The 16,700-nt window shown below is 36.1% G+C and overlaps 1 protein-coding gene across 2 annotated transcripts in view; it reads right to left on the bottom strand.

Annotated features, from left to right (window-relative positions):
- The window catches only part of ELOVL6 (ELOVL fatty acid elongase 6), a 146,307-nt gene extending 129,988 nt beyond the window's left edge, over positions 1-16,319 (bottom strand). The window contains exon 1 of one of the 2 annotated variants that reach the window (XM_051965119.1): positions 16,153-16,319. In XM_051965119.1, coding sequence (XP_051821079.1) covers positions 16,153-16,241 — 89 coding nt within the window. In that variant the 5' untranslated portion in view covers positions 16,242-16,319. The remainder of the gene's footprint in view (positions 1-16,152) is intronic. The other variant, XM_051965120.1, reaches the window with a different exon arrangement.
- Between the last annotated feature and the right edge of the window lie 381 nt (positions 16,320-16,700).

The raw sequence follows: 16,700 nt of genomic DNA, 5'->3' as shown, positions 1-16,700 counted from the left end.
AAGATGCCATCAAAAATAAACCTGAATATTTTGTTAATTAGCTAGAAATATAAAAGTAGCCTTTGGTATTTAGTATGTAAGTCAGTTACTCAAGATTTACTCTACTGTCTCTGAATTTTCCATATTTTGACAATGGACCTCAATATGTGGCACACTTTCAAATCAAGAAAGGTTTTAGGGCAGCTCTAGTGACTTGGATGTTTCTTGCCCAAGGGGTCACTTTCATTTTTGTTTTTCTATTGATGATATCAAATTATTTCTTTACCATAATAGATTTGTTTTTAAGTTCTCAAACTCTCAAATTGGTATCCAATATTTAATAAGTGTAACATGGACTTTGAAAGTAGGAAATGCATTTGTAAAAAAAAAGGGAATCTATGCAACTCTGTTCTAAGCAGAGTTTCTTAATTTGATAACTGACTTATTACTGATACTGATCATCAGATAACAGATAACCAGAACTATTTTATATAATAAAAATAGGACAAAGTAGGGTTGAGAAATCAAAATTTAGCTCCAAAGGAAGCAGTTTCTATGATCAGACTTTGATGCTAACATTCAGAGAAGGGTTGATTGAGGAAGCAGTGAGGAAGAAGCAGAAAGGATGGTACTGTTTAAGTAGAGAAATTAGAATATCATTTCCAGTTCTTTATTACCTATAAGATGACCCAGTTGGAAGTAGTGAGAGTGTCAGCCAAGTATTTAAGAAAGACTTATCTAATCCTGGATCAATCTTGTTAACTAGCCTGAAATGCATTTAGTAGCATTCAAGTTGAAGCATTCAAGACTCTGGGCCAATTTTTTTTTTCTAAAAATTTAATTTACTGAATCTGAAATTATTCATATAGTAAAAAGGTACTTCAAAATAGAAGGCAAATCTGATTTTCTCCTTAAGCTTTAAAATGTACTATCTGTTGACTAAGGTATACTAATATTGATTTTAAGAACTTATTCACTTCCCCAAAGAGTTAAAAATAAGAGGAGTAGTGGAAGCTATGTTAGGAAGTACTGTCCAAATATATTTTTCTATCCACCTTTCTGGAGTTCTATTCAAGTAAACCTCCCTACCTTTGGTTGCATTTTACATTTAGACTAATGTAAAATGAGGTGAAGTTAACTATTACTCAGCAAACTTTCACTCATGTAATCTGGAGGGCAAGGATTGAAACCTGTTCATCTTTTTTTGCTCATATTTGTATGCTTAGGGCTTACTAGTGTTTGGTATGTTTTTAGTTCAGTTACATCTAACTCTTCTTGATCCTATTTGGGGTTTTCTTGGCAAAGACACTGGAATAATTTGTCATTTCCTTCTGCAGCTAATTTTACAGATGAAGAGACTGAGGCAAAAAGGTTTAAGGGACTTGTGCAGGATAATACAGCTAGTGTCTGTGACCACACTTGAATTTAGGTCTTTTTGATGCCATGCCCAGCATTCTATCCATTGTACTACTTAGTAGCTACATAGTAAGTAATTAATATTAGGTCTGGAACATAGTACTTAATAAATGCATTGTTGATTTGAATTTTCTCTTTAATAGTGTGCTACTGAATCTAATGGAACACTCCTATTATTTTCCCTGTTTGACAGTAAACACTAAAAAAAAAAAAAAAAAAAAAAAAAAAACCCTGAGGAAATGCTATGATAGTCCCATTTCCTTTCCTGGAAAAGTAACACTGAGGATGGCTCTAGTAGGGTAATGTTGTGGATTAAGGACTAATCTTAGATCTAAGAAAGTTTGGATTCAAGTCCTGCCTCTTCCAAATACTACTCCAGTGATTTAGGCATCCCTTATCTCTCTGTGCCCTAAGCAAGTCTCTAAGGTAGAGTTGCCTTGAAGCCATCCTCACCATAAGCTTCTAAGAAGCTATTTGGTGTGGTCCTCAAATGGACAGACTTGAAATGTCTGTAATACTGTTAATGAGGTAGGTATGTGCTGTACAATTTCCAGATGCCACATGGCTACCTCATTTAATTAATTCTTCAGATATTCATTTTCTCTCCAGAGACTTATTTGTGTTTTCTTCTGTATCCCTATTAGATTAGATTGCTATTGTACCTAGGGAACTTCTGCCCCAGTGGACATTCCTTAAGGCTGCACATATATGAGCTCCAAGCCCAAGGCTATTGTAATATAAAGTATATACTCTGAAGATAAATAAAATCATATCCAAAATAATACAACCTGTTTTCAGGATAAGGAAACTGGGCAGAAGGATTTCTTTGGTCATTGAAGATATTATCAGTCACTTAACCCAAAAGTGTCAAACACATGAAGGCCAGATAACACCCAAAACACTTCTGAATATAATACCTGGGCCAGATTAAAATGTAACTAGGAAATACTTAACAAAAAAAGAAAAACAGAGAGAGAGAGAGAGAGAGAAGGAAGAAGGAGGAGGAGGAGGAAGGAAGAGATAGGAAGGGAGGGAGGAAGGAAAGAAGGAAGAGAGAAGAAAGAAAAAGAAAAAAGAGAAAGAAATAAAGAAAGAAAGAAAAAGAATTAAATTTGAAACTAAGTCAATATGTGGCCCTCAAGATCCTTCTATATGGATTGGGGCTCCTGTTTCTATTTGAGTTTGTCATCACTGCCTCACTCAATCCATTTTTCAAAAAGCAAGTGCTACCTCCAGCCCAGAATTTATAATAAAAAGAAGTTTGGATAATAAAATGGGGAAGTAAGCTGATCCATCAAACTTCCTGGTAACTCACAAAGAGAGGCACATATTTTTTCTCTGGGATACTTGAAATCATAGTTCCAAAATACCCCACCCTGCCAAACTACTCTTTGTTCTTTGTATTGTAGCAATTTGTCTAGATTTTGTTGTTAATTTAGTCATTTTTTACTCTTATTTTAACATCTTCATGATCCTTTTTGAGTTATTCTTGGGAAAGATACTGAATTATCTTGCCATTTCAGTAGAATATATTGTGGGAAAGCACAAAGACTAAAATTCACTTTATGGTACCACTTTATGGTATGGTAATTTTAGTTAATTCCCCAAGAAGAAAAAAATTTGTCTTAATTTAAGAAACTTGCCATCAGATTAACGGCTGTATTATTTAAGTGTGGTAGCCAGATTATATTGCTTATTGTGAAAAATTAACATTTTCAAAAGAGATTTAAACTATTTCTGAGATCTGTAATTCTGGGTATAAGCCTTGATAGCTGGGATATATATAATCCAGACAAAATCACAGATAGTTTTATCGAAAAATTTCTTTAGTAGTATTGTGGCAACAATGCCCATACATAGGATTTTCGAACTGGAAGAAACCTCAAAGGTCCTCTAGTCCAATTTGGACTAGATATAAATATCTAGATATATATAAATATAGATAGATATAAAATCTATCATTTTATAGATGAGAAAACTTAGGTGTAGACTAGGTATTTGGCATGTCCAAGATCATACAAAGTTTGTAGTATATATGAGTATCTCTCAACAAAACACATGTAATTATACTGAGAGAACTTTTATGATTGTAGCATACAACCTGTTCTTTTAACTCTTAATGGATATTTTTTTAAAATGGTATTTTAAAAACCCTTAAATGGACTCTTGGATCATAATCTAAATGGCATCTAGTTTTTTGGATGAATGTACTGAAACCAAAAAATAGCTGAGTCAGGGTACAAAGCCCAGTCTATTTGATGATAAATCTAGGACTTCTTCAACTAACTACACACTATACTGCACTAAACAAATTAGAATGGTTCAGTGGAGCACATGCCAGCTTTGGAGTTAAAGGATTTACTATTTTTGAGAATTTGAATAAATTATTTAAGTTTTCTGGACTTCAGTTTCCTTATCCTGTAAAATTAGAGTTGGCCTTAAGGTCTCTTTCAGCTCTTAAAACTATGATCCTACCAATCTATTTTAAAGTTGGAATCTGAAAAAAAATATGGAATCCCAAACTTCATACATCTCTGAAATTCAGGGATCCTTTTTTGTTTGTTTGTTTTTGTTGGAAATACTTCCTCACAATTATCAAAACTATTAAAACATAACATTTCCTCCTTATATCACCATGATGTCTTTCCCCATTACCTTGTTAACTCTTGCTAACTTTAATAGAAAGTACCCACAGAAAGAAGGATTTCACAATGCAAGCTTTTTATTAAGCTTTAACTCATGTTTTTTTTTTTTTTTTTTTTTTTCATTTAAACTCCTTCTGGGAAGATTCTGATGCTCTCAACTTCAAAACAAACAAAAACACAGAACTAATTTCTTCTAAAAATATTAATCCCTTTCAGGTAGGTCATGCTGTTTAAATACATTTACATTCTAATTAAATCTGCACACATGAATGGAAGAGCTGTCACTGGATATAAATTCCAAAAACTTAGAAAACTAGAGTGTTATCAGCTATAATAACATTTTTTAGTAGGTTGTTAGTAAAACATTTATTAAAATAATACCATGGATTAATAAAAACAGCAGTGAACCAAAGAACTAAAATGCAAACTACGTAAAATTTCAACTAAACCACGAATGTTATTCTAATTATTCATCAGTAGCCACCTAAAAGCCCAAGAAAGACAACACTCTTAATATAATAAAGTACTGCAAAACAACTGGAAGTTTTCAATTATCAAAAAACTTTCTGAATATTATATAACATACACATAAAACAAGATAGAAAAATACATTTAATAATATTTTAAAATAAATTATTCAGCACATTGATCAAGTTCTTTTTCTTGGTGGTATTATTAAATGCTAACATTTTAATATTCTACACTATGACTCCAACAAATCTGTTATCTTATCCCTAGGAACTGTTGTGTTAAGACACAATATTATTATAAACAGAGAGGGTACAAGGGTTCTACCCCTACGGAAGCCTTGTTCACATTCTCTTCACATTATATTGATATAACTGGAAGACTAGGGCAGTCCATTGGTTGTCCCTTTCTCTTGCTATATGATTGGTTCACTGTTTTTTCTGATGACATTTTTATAGCACTTCTGTATAATTCCTTATTGTAATAAAGACAGCCTGCTCTTGCCTGTGGTCTGAAATTAATGTTATATGTAAATTGAAAATCACATTTAATATACAGATAACTGAGCCAAATTTAAGGGAATACAAGTTATTCCCCAATTGACAAAAAGTCAAAAGATATGAACAGATAATTTTCAGCTACAGAAATTAAAGCCATTTATGAAAAAAACACTCTAAATCACTATTGACTAGAGAAAGGCAAATTAAGACAGCTCTGAGGTACCACTTCACACCTCTCAAATTGGCTAAAATGACAGGAAAAGATGATGATAAATGTTGGAGTGAATGTGAGAAAACTGGGATACTAATACATTGTTAGTGAAGCTGTGAAATGATGAGGTTCGGCGTAGGGCAGAGAGTTGTGGGAACCCCTTCTGGTTGGCACAGGTCCTTTGTAAAGGAATTTACACACCCGAAAAGTTAGATTGGCAAAAAGGAATTTATTGACACTGAGAAGTCAGTTTTTGCTAGGAAGAGTGACTTCTTTCATGGCAAGGTTCTGACAGAGAGATAAAGTTCCTAGCAGAGAAATCCTAGCAGAAGGTAAAGAGGGGTTAACACTGAGAAGAGGGAGTCTCTTCACAGTGGGTAGAGGGTCCTCAAAGGCAGCTATGCCAAGAGAGAGAGAGAGAAAGGTTCCTTAGCATGGCATGTTCCTGCTTTGGCCCTCTGCAAGGTCCTGTTAGGGAAATAGTGAGAAAGATAAAGAGGGGTTAATGCTGAAAAGAGAATGTCTCTCAGAGGTCCTGGCAGGAGGCTATGCTAAGGAGAGAGGAGTTCTTTGCAAGGCATTGTCCTGGTTGGCCCTCTGCAAGGAAGTGCCCCAAGTTGCCCCTTTTTATAATTTGAAACTTTGGCTAGGGGCTGGAGGCAGTTTGAGTTGAAATAAGACCAAAATCTTCCAACTGAATATTAGATTTTCAATTGAATGAGTGTCCCTGAACTAATCTTCAACTCAATAAAGGGTGTAATCAGTAGTGAGTGTTATCAGTGGGGGGCTGTGCTGGTCTCCTCCAGGATAACAGAATGAAACTACTTATCTTGATTCCCTAGGGCAGGTCTTTCTCAGGGGAGAGCTTCTTTGAGGGGTTCAAGGAGTTTCTTAAGCGTTTCCCCTAAAGTCAGGGAGAGACAGTTTCAGGATATCCCCATCAAAATGATTCAACCATTCTGAAAACTAATTTGGAACTATGCCCAAAGAGCTATAAAAGTGTGCAAATGTTTTGATCCAGCAGTGTCACTAGACTATATTCCAAAGAGATCATAGGGAAAAGGGCCCATATGTGCAAAAATGTTTGTAGTAGCTTTTTTTGTAGTAGCAAGAAATTAGAAATTGAAAGGATGTCTAACAATTGGGGGGATTATGCTTTATGAATGATATGGATTATTATTGTTCCATAAGAAATAATGAACAGGCTAGTTTCAGAAAAGCCTGGAAAGACATATAAACTGATGCTGACTGAATGATCTGACTTGGCTCCAAATTGACAGTCATTTCATACACACACATACACACGCATGAAGAAACTTACATTCAATATGGTCAAGTAGAGGATGCTCTGAAATTCATGTTAAAATTTAGAAATGGTTGTAGTCTGGGTCAGCATTAGGGCTGTCCTTATCTAAAAATCACTTAATTTTACATATGATTTCCATTTATAAAATATTTTCTATTAGTACATTTCTTGGTATATTTTTTCCCCCATCAGAGCTGTAGCAATTCAAAATGAATCAATTTATATATGACTATCAATTTGGAGCTAAGTCAAATAATTCAGAACCTCAAGTGAGAGATTCATATAATTCCTAAAGAAACATAATTTCTTTAAAGGAATTGTTTACTATTCTTGTCCTTATGTCTTAGCATAGTGAGCAACATACAGTTGGAGCTTTAAAAATGCTTGTTAAATTGAATTCCATGGTAAATCTTAGCAAAATTTAATTTAACTATAACATTAAGAGAAAAATAGGACTATCAAAAGTATTTTGCTTAAGAAAATATTTCCTTATAAATCTGACTGAATGATTGGACAAACATAGATAACACATTTTATCACATTCCAATCTCTCTGAACACTGTTCAGCTATAATTAGGCAACTGTAAACAAAATCTTTCAAAAAAAAAAATTATCATCTTGAAAAAATGAGGAAAGAGTCTAAGTAAATTATGTAACCTATTGCTTCCCTGAAAGATGATTGTAGGTGCTTTTAATCAATATATGTCTGCCCTTGCCAGAGTTAATATTATGTAGAACCCTTTTATGTAAATGTGTTTTATAAACACAGAGTGGGTACCAAGTTAAGCAGAGTGATAGCAGTTAAAAGCAAAAGGTGATTCCTGAAAATAACCCCCTGAAAATTGGCCACCTCTCAACCTCCAACCTTTCCTGTCTTCTCTCACCTCAGATAGACTAGCACTTATTCTGTGATACTGGGACACTGTTACTGGACAATGAGAGTGATTCTGTTCTTTGAAGACGACACATCTCCTGACTCTAGGCATTTTTACTAGCTGTATCAGTTCCCTGGAATGCTCTCCTTCTTCATCTCCACCACTATTTCAACACTCAACTAAAATCCCAATTTCTAAAAGAAGCTTTACTGATTCCCCTTAAGTCTATTACCTTCCCTGAGTTGATTATTTCCTATTTAGCCAGTCTATATTTGTTTGTACTGTTTTGTACTATTTGCATATTGACACCCTCCTTAGACAATAAGCTTTTAGAGGGGAGAGTTTTTGCTTTGTATCTTTAACACTTAGCATAAGCAAAATGCAAGCGCCCTTAGCAAGTGTTTACTGACAGACCGAAAGGCAAACCTGTAATAAAGTATATCATTATAAATTAAAATTTGTGAAACATATTTAGATATTTCTAGGGATCTGTGAAATTGGAAACGTAGGTGCTTCATCCACACTGTAAACTGCAGAGATATTCACTTACTAAAACAACAGTCTTGTGATAATTCATGAAATTTATTTTTATTAGTATTGACCTTATATCTAGGGTATCTGGAAAGTATAAAGGGAACCACCAACTGAAATTACATATATAAATTTATTTTAGTGTAGCTCAACACAGTTCCCTTGCCCTCCTTTATCGATGCTTCTAAATTAAAGCTATTGGCAACTATTTGTAATGTTGCACTAAACATTTTGTGTAAGATCTAAACTATGGTGGCAATATAAATTTGCACATACTCACGTACAAAAGGTTTAAAAGTAATCAAATTATACCTAAAAGGATTTGAGCATTACTCCATAAATTGTCAGAAAACCTATTTTTTCTTCTGGCTAGGTTTCAGAGTCTGTGCTGATCTAGTTGATCTTAAGGACAGACATGATAAAGGCACAGATCCAAAGATATCAAAGAAAAGAAAAAGGATCCCATGTGGACAAATTTTTTAATAATGGCAAAGAATTGGAAATGAAGAGAATGTTTATCAGTTGTGGAACGTATGAACAAATTATAGAACAAATATCACAAAACAGTACCTTGTAATAAGAAAAAACAAAAAGGTTATATAGAAACCTGGGAAGACTTATATGGCCTGATATATAGTAAAGGGAGAAGAATCAAGAGAACAAATTATACAACCACATTGTTAAGACAAACAACTTTGAGAAATTTGGGAACTCCAATCAATACAGTGACTGACTACAATGAAATATCTCCTTACAGAGAAGGTGAAAGACTCAATATAAAGAATGCAACATTTTGGGATATGGCCAATTCAGAAATTTGTTATGCGTTTTTGTATGTATGTATACAATTGTTACATGCATTTGGTTTTTCATTTTTCTCTTTTCCAATAAAACTGGATTTAGAAGAGGAAAAAATGCTTTTTTCCATTAAAAAAATCAAATTATAAAAAAAAGGCAACACATTTGGGGTCAAGAAATATATAATCAAGTCCCACTTCTGCTCTGTGATCTTTGAGATATCACTTTCTTCATATGAAAAGAGAAGTTTGCATTACTTGATCTCTCATCATCTAATCATTTACATGATCTTATAACTCCCAATTCTATGTACTTTTTAAACACACTTCACTTAGTAGCTAAAAGCATCTTGCTAAAAGCATCTTACCATAAGCGAATAAATGGTTCTATTATGATACACAATATATGGTACACAATATGGTACAGAATATACTGTGTCATAATAAAATTGTGGTATAGGAAAAGTGTATAATTCTTAAGAGGACCATGTTCAAATCCCATCTATAAGTTTTCCTTGATGTGATGTGATGTGATGTGATCTGAGATAAGTCACTGAATCTTTCTATGTCTTGATTTCTTCATCTATTAAAAAATAAAATCTATTACAGTTTGTACTCTTGTGCTATAATAAATGTCAGTTGCTGTACATTTCTTTGAATTTTCAATTTTTATTTTTAACCCAGCAGTTCTCCTCTCAAACAATTTTCATCCTCAAGACTCCTTTACATTTCTAAAAATTACTGGATTCCAAAGAGCTTTTTTTAAAAATATGATTTATACCTATGATGCATTCATCTTAGTATAATTATTAAAATAGTTTTGCCTCACAGATCCCCTAAAAGGATTTGGGACCTGAACAACATTTCGAGAATCACTATTCTAATCTATCAAAAAAATGTTTTAAAAACCCACAATTATTTGAAGAAAAAAAAAAGAGAGAAAATAAACTTTTCTTTTTTTGGTGGGAATAAATAATTAATTACATCTGCCAAGATAACTCACTTCTAGTGGTTCTAAGGGAAGCAGATAAGAGGGGCTGAATAGAAATGGACATTAGGCAAATGTTTATGGATTGATGAAAATTTTTTATTTCCTTTTCTTAAGAATTCACCTATGTCTAAACATGTAAATGTTAAGTCAAGCAATTTTCTATATACTTCAGGCCAAAGGAATATCCAGATCACAGTTTTAACTACTACAATTCTTCACTTTTCTCTGTGGGTTTACCTATAAATTGTCTCATTTGTTCTGTGTATTTGCATCCTTGGGAAGAAGCCCAAAGTCCCACAGCTAGTGTGTGTCAGATAGGGATCTGAACTGGAGTTCTGGGGCAGAAGGCTTAAATCTATTCTATGTATAATGTTTAGCTTTTCTTCTGCTATTTAAACTGTACTATCACCAGGTTGAACTTTCCGGTAAGTGTAAAGGAGAACAGTCAACTCGCACCATTTGAAACACAATGGGCTGGAGAAGAGAATGAATATAAATGACTTTAAACATTGTTTCTTTTTATTTTAAAAAGGTTTTAAGTGATATTTGTGATTAAAAATAAGATTTAAAATTCCTTGTAAGCTCTAAAAAATTCTACATTCCTTTAGAAAATAAACATGAGAAACAAAAAAGACAATAAACAGACCTCTTCACCACTATTTATTTAAAAAAAAAAAAAAGAAAAGAAAAAAAAAGAAAGAAAGGAAAAAAAAGTATCAGAGAGAGTTGGGTAAATTGCTGCAAGTAGCTCCAGGAGATGTTACAGTGACAAAAAGGGGAGGAGGCTGCTGTAGGGATTAGAGGCAAGTCCTACAGCATGAAAGAGGCAAGCCCTTTCATGACATCATTTTACATACATAATGTTAGGGAAGTCAGCACAGGCCTCCTGTTTTCCTATTGGTGAACACCATGTCAGCAGACATCAGAAGATAATTATCATTGGCCAGACAATTACAACTGTATCGACTGTCATCCTCTGCAGTTAGACAGAGCCAGGAGTCTAAGAGTTAAAGGAGGCGTAGAGGCACTGTTTGGTATTGGAGTGGATGGCTGAGGACAATATCTCTGCTCCCACGATGTATTTTCTATCTATTTTGCACTTCCTAGTCAATTTTGCCCTCTTGCTGGCAGCAGTAATAAATTGAGCTAGAGTCTGGCTTAAAAGTGGAAAAGATAAAGATACAGGAAAGAAGGAAAATTACGTAATTGCCCCTATTTCTCTTTCGGTAAAAGCAGCAAGGGCTACCCACTTACAACTCAGACTATGTAACACATAGTAGGTGCTTAATAAATTCCTGTTCAAATTAAGTGAGTCAACATATTCACTTAAAAACTAATACTTGCAACATCTTTAGTATCATGCAAAGCTTTTCCTATAATTTGGGAACTAAATTGCTCCTTAACAGATAAAAATTGTCTTATTAAACCAGGAATGTTTTTACCTGAAATTATTACGGTGCGTTCCTCTCCAGATGATATTTTTTTGCTTTTCATGCTGTTCTAATATATTGTGGACAAAATATCTTACGAAGTTAAAATGAACACAGCATTCCATCTCATGTCTTCATTAATCCCTAATCTTCTAGATCAATATTGAAGCATTCACGGAGATAATTTAAAAATTGATAAACATATCTTTAGTAAAAATCTTTCCTGTTTTGAAAGTTTTACTTATTCCATTTTTTTTAGACAACTGGAATTAAGTGACTTGCCTAGATTAATGGACTTGAAATCAGGTTCTTTTAACTCCATGGCTAATATTCTATCCATTGTTCTCTCTTAGCTTCCCCAAGAATCATGGAATCTTAACAATTTGGGACCTTAAATATGGTCCCTATAAATTCATGGGAAAAGAAGTCATTCTGTCTCTGCTTCATCTATTTTAAACAACTTTACCATAAAAACAGCAAAATTTATCCTTCAAAGGGATCCTATTTATATAATCTATAACAAAATACCTGTTCTAGGACAAATGTAAATGATGTCAGCCTAGACAATCATGTTAGAAATCTAGATGCAGAAAAAGATCTTTTACCTTTCTTTATTTCCTGGAAGATTCTGGATGTCACCCTGATGTGTTTAGATTATAGAAAAATAAGCTGTATTGGTACAATTTTAAATTTTAATAGTTTTTCAAACACTGATTAGGAGGCTATTTAGTGACAGATGAAAAGACATTTTCAAAAGACTTCAGAGCAGCTAAGTGGTACAGTGGATAGAGCCCCAGCCCTAAAGTCAGGAGGACCTGAGTTCAAATCTAATCTCAAACACTTAACTATTTAGCTGTGTGACCCTGGGCAAGTCACTTAATGCCAATTGCCTCAGCAATAGATAAATGAAAATGAAAATAAGAGATTTCAGATGATTGATGGCTCTATTTAATTTTAATATTGTATTTTTTTTAAATAAATTGATTCAAAACATTTCCCTAGAAAGCATTTTCCACCTTACACAATTTAAGACTAAATCATTAAGAAAAACCCACCAACTTCATATAACCAACATTATATACTAGAGTTCAGTTTAAACTGAACAAAAGACTGAGAACAAGATGTGATTTCTCAAAAGTAAGAGAATGGGGCTGAAAAGTCCCTTTTGTATTTTTGTCTCCCATTATTAATTTCAATGATTCTTGATCCTGTTATCCTAGCTCTTTGAATTAGTGCAGTGACCTTGGTCAAAAGTTACTTAAGTAACCATACTTTGATCCTCAGTTCTCCTACTTAGAAGGAGGGGGACAGATCTAAGTGATCACAAAAGGTTCCTCCCAATTCTAATAGAAAGTGGTTCCGGAGTTAAGAATAAGCTGAATTTGGGAAAGTGAAAAGTCTTATATAGAGAAAAGCAGCTCTTTAGATCAGCAAAATGAGGATGTCAACATATAAATCAATTAGTTCATCAGACAATATTTCAAGTAGGTAGTTTACCTAATTAACTCCCCCCCCCAAATCTAAATATAAGCATCCCCTCTCCACCTTCATTTAGGAAGAACAAAATCCAGAGCTAAAATAATAACAAATCTAAGAAATTAAGTCAAATACTGAAGTCTTATAGACTGAGAACAATGTGTGTGTGGGGGAAGGGTTATGAAAGAAAAATCTATTACTTTTCATTCCTCAGAAGCTAATGCCACCCCACCCCACCTGCAAGGAAACAAATAACTAATAGTGGTTATAATAAAACATTATAGGAAATTTTCTAGAAATACATCAGTCTTTAAAGTAACCCATTACTTCCACTAGGCCTCAACAAGTGTCTTGCCACAAGAAGCTAGTTCCTTCTCCACATTACTGAGGGAGAGGAGATAATGGCAAGTAAATTTCTGACAAACACTCTTATTAAGTCCTTTGTGGTGTTTTTTATTTCTTTTTTAACAGTTGGAGGTGAAATTGGGAAACTAAGGGAAATGCTTTTAAGAATGTGTTTGATATAGGTAAAACTGGCAAACAGGTTTCATAGTTTGCTTTGTACAGGCCTAGAAGGAATGAAAATGAGAGTTTAATCCAGCAAAGAAGAATAAGAACACTAGAATGGAATGTGTGGTTAAAATACACATACACATACATATAAAGATTATGCATATCTATATATATAGGAGGAGAGAAAGTAAATCCTGTGAACTGGGGGGAAAAAACCCTTAATTTTAAATAGACAAAGGATCCAGCCAAACACTGATGAGCAGTGATGGAGAAACTGGTGTCGAATATGAAGTTTAAAATAGCAGGTAATGTTAGATTTGGTACTGAAGCTGTGTCAAGTATAATCTACCAGGTTAACCAAACCTGATAAAGAAAGACGTTAGCAAGGGGGAAAAAAAATACAGGCTAAAAGGAGTAGAGTAAGGACGATTGGGGGATGAGATAGAAAAGACACAGTAAGAATTCACCTAAAAAGGGTCAGAGAAGGGAGTGGGCATTTTGTTTTAAAGAAAAGATGGAATAACTTATATAGCTACTGAGGGCAAATGTGCTTGATCAACAGCAACTCACTAAACAATGAACAGAACACTAGAGTTGATAGGATGTACAGGAAATTGGATGTGAGGCAGCTAGTACAGAAATTCAAACAAGAACTACATGGACAAAAGAAATAGCTGATGATGCCCATTGATGGGGGGGACTCAATTGGGAATATATGTAATACAGGAATAATACAGCAAAATGACACGAACAAAACTTGTCTAGGATAATTTAGTAATTCTTAGTTTTCATCTCTCCATCACTACCACTAAGGAGTGAGAGATTTCCAGAAATTGATCAAAAAGGATGCCGAGGGGTAGGGGTGAAGAGAGAAGTCTACGGTTTAGGGGGGACCAACCAGGGCTTTTAAATGTTTAATTTTCTACGAACTGAAGGCGCTCCACAGGAGTTCCAGGCCTCCCCCAGTGGTCAACCTGGACGTTACTCCAACCACTACTGGGTGTGTTCCAGTCTGCCGCCGTCGCCACACTCTTCTATGCTTGCTGAGCACGCCCAGCAACCTCTGCGTGTAACATATTTCCAGTTCCTCCAAAAAACGTCTCCTACACTCTTCTTCCCTTCTCTGCGCACAAATGCGCGCACATTATACAAGCACGCGCTCACCCCACATCACACCACTGCTTCCTCTGCATTCCCCCTCGCTCTCCCTCGCTTCCTCCCCTCCCCACCTCCTCCCCGCCGTCCCCCAGCACTACTGCAGCCAGTGCAAACGCGACGAGCTCCTCCTCCCACCTCTAAGCAGGCTCCATCTCCCGTCTTTTCCAGTAAACCGCCGGCCTCCCTTTAGAACAAACTCTACCCCGGGGGTGGGGAAACCCAGGGAAAAGGACGAGAAAGAGTTAAATGCAGAGGCAATAGGGAAATGCTTGCCAAGTCCGGCCCCGAGAGGAAGTGGTCGCGAGGGGAGAAGGGAAGGAGCCGGTAGAGCGTCCGAGTACACGTGTGCGTGAGAGTGTGCGCCCCTCGGCCTGAGGGGGATGGCGTCCCTGCTCCTAGAGCCCTTAGGCGGACGCTCTACCTCGTTCCGTAGGAGGGGGTGGTGAAGGGAGGCAACCGGTCGCTGAGAGGGACCGATTTGAACCTCTTTTCCTCGGTACCCCACTCTTCCTCTACCTATTATTCCCCCACAGCCCGCCTGCCTGGCTTCGCCTTTTGCCTGTTCCAACTGGTTTCTCATTGATGGATTGAGGGTGTGTTTGTATCTGTGTCTATATGCGCGCACGCGTGGGTCTGCGGCTCGGTTGGCGTGCTTGTAAAAGATCGAATCTCTGGAAGGGTTAGGCAGCCCCCGAGAGCAGTCTGGGGACTGCTGCCTAATGGAGCCTTCGTATTTTGGGCGCCTTTGCAAGATTCTCAATCGGAAAGAAAAATATAACCCTGCCCCTGTATCTGACTACAAGGATTAGTCCATTACATGCTCCTCTTGATAAATATTGCAAGGTGACACTGGATCACCTAGCACTGGGATTTTCTGCGGCGCTTTAGAAAGGAACATACATAGTAAACAAGACTGATGCTTCCCTCAGAACTTTTTCTGAGTAGGAGCCCCAGATTCCCTCCTTCTCCCCCTCCCCCTCCCCTTCCCCCCAGACCACGGAGGCCCGAACTGTTTTTGGCTCTAGTGCCAAACTTGAATTAAACTTGAATTAAAATTGTTCAACACCTAGCAAATTGTTAAGAGAAAGCCAGGGGCGCGTTTTCATTTAAAAGCAAAAAGTTAATAATGGTGCCTCTCTCTCCGCGTGCTGGGGTTCATTCATTTTTTATTATTGCTGTCTCTTTCCTCCCACCCTTTCCTGTAACCGGAAAGGGGATCGGATCAAAATGGGGAAAAGATATCCCTAGAAATGAATGATTCGGACTGGAAGACTAAGGGGGATGGGGGTGAAGGTAAGGAATGTTGGGGGAGGGGAGCGGCTGCTAAACAAGGGGCAGTAGTATGGGAAAGGGCTGCAAGGAGAAAGGAAGGGCATAAAAGAGATGGTGAAAGGGTGTGAGGAGTGTACCCGAATAAGGAGGGAGGGAATGGAAAAAAAGAGTTGAGCGATCAGGGGATGGAGGCAGCTTAATTTTCACACAGGCTGCTTCTCCATTCCAAATATATCAAGCCATGCATTACGGAAAAAATAGAAATTCTTACAAAAACTAGATTATACATCTTACAATTCTGAAGCTGAAAATCACCCTCCCCCTTTCTCTGTCATACACACATCTTTCTTTACAATAAACACATGTGTTCCATTATGTTATATAATATATAGTGCATATTCACATGAATTACATATCTTCCTAGGGGCACTTACACAGCATAAGAGGTATATACACAAGATAGACAAGAACTTACACAAATTCTTAGTATTTGTGCAATTCGTATCTCAAATTTTAGTTCTGAAATATTAACATTAAAGCACATCAAAAAGGCAGTCATAGTATTACATCAAAACATCACCTACCAGTTCTCTTGCATCCATTGGATGGCTTCATTCTCGTTGAATTGCTTTTCAAATTCATATTCTTGCAAAGTCAACACTGACATGTTCATTGGAACTGTTTCTCTGAATTTCTGCGTATTCTATATAAAAATATGTAAATTATCTGCAAAAGCGTCTTCCCCCCTTATAGTACTCTCTGCGATCCTTCCCCCACCCACCCCCCTATTTCTCCCCCTCCCTGTGCAGCTTCTGTGTCTCTCTCAGCTGTATCCTGGATTTAGCATTGCTTTTTCCTGCTCTTCCTATTCTCCTTCTCCTATGTCTGGGGTTCTCCTCTCTCTGCTTCTGCATTAACCGTAGGAGGAAACGAATGCCTTGCGGTCTTAGTGCCCGCACGTTTATCCATCACCCTTTACTTGTCTACGAGAAAATCTCCTCCCCCTCGTGTGATTGGAAAATTAACCCCGTGTGAGGATCGAGAGAGACCTCCTCCCTTTGACAATTTTGTTTACAATTAAGCGTAAGGCCTGGAGGGATTTTTTTTTTTTAAGTCAAAGTGAATTCGAGTT

This window comes from Antechinus flavipes, chromosome 6 (genome assembly GCF_016432865.1).
Source record: "Antechinus flavipes isolate AdamAnt ecotype Samford, QLD, Australia chromosome 6, AdamAnt_v2, whole genome shotgun sequence".
Classification (NCBI taxonomy): Eukaryota; Metazoa; Chordata; class Mammalia; order Dasyuromorphia; family Dasyuridae; genus Antechinus; species Antechinus flavipes.
The sequence above is the reverse complement of the archived record's forward strand: the minus strand, read 5'-3'. Positions and strand labels throughout refer to the sequence as shown.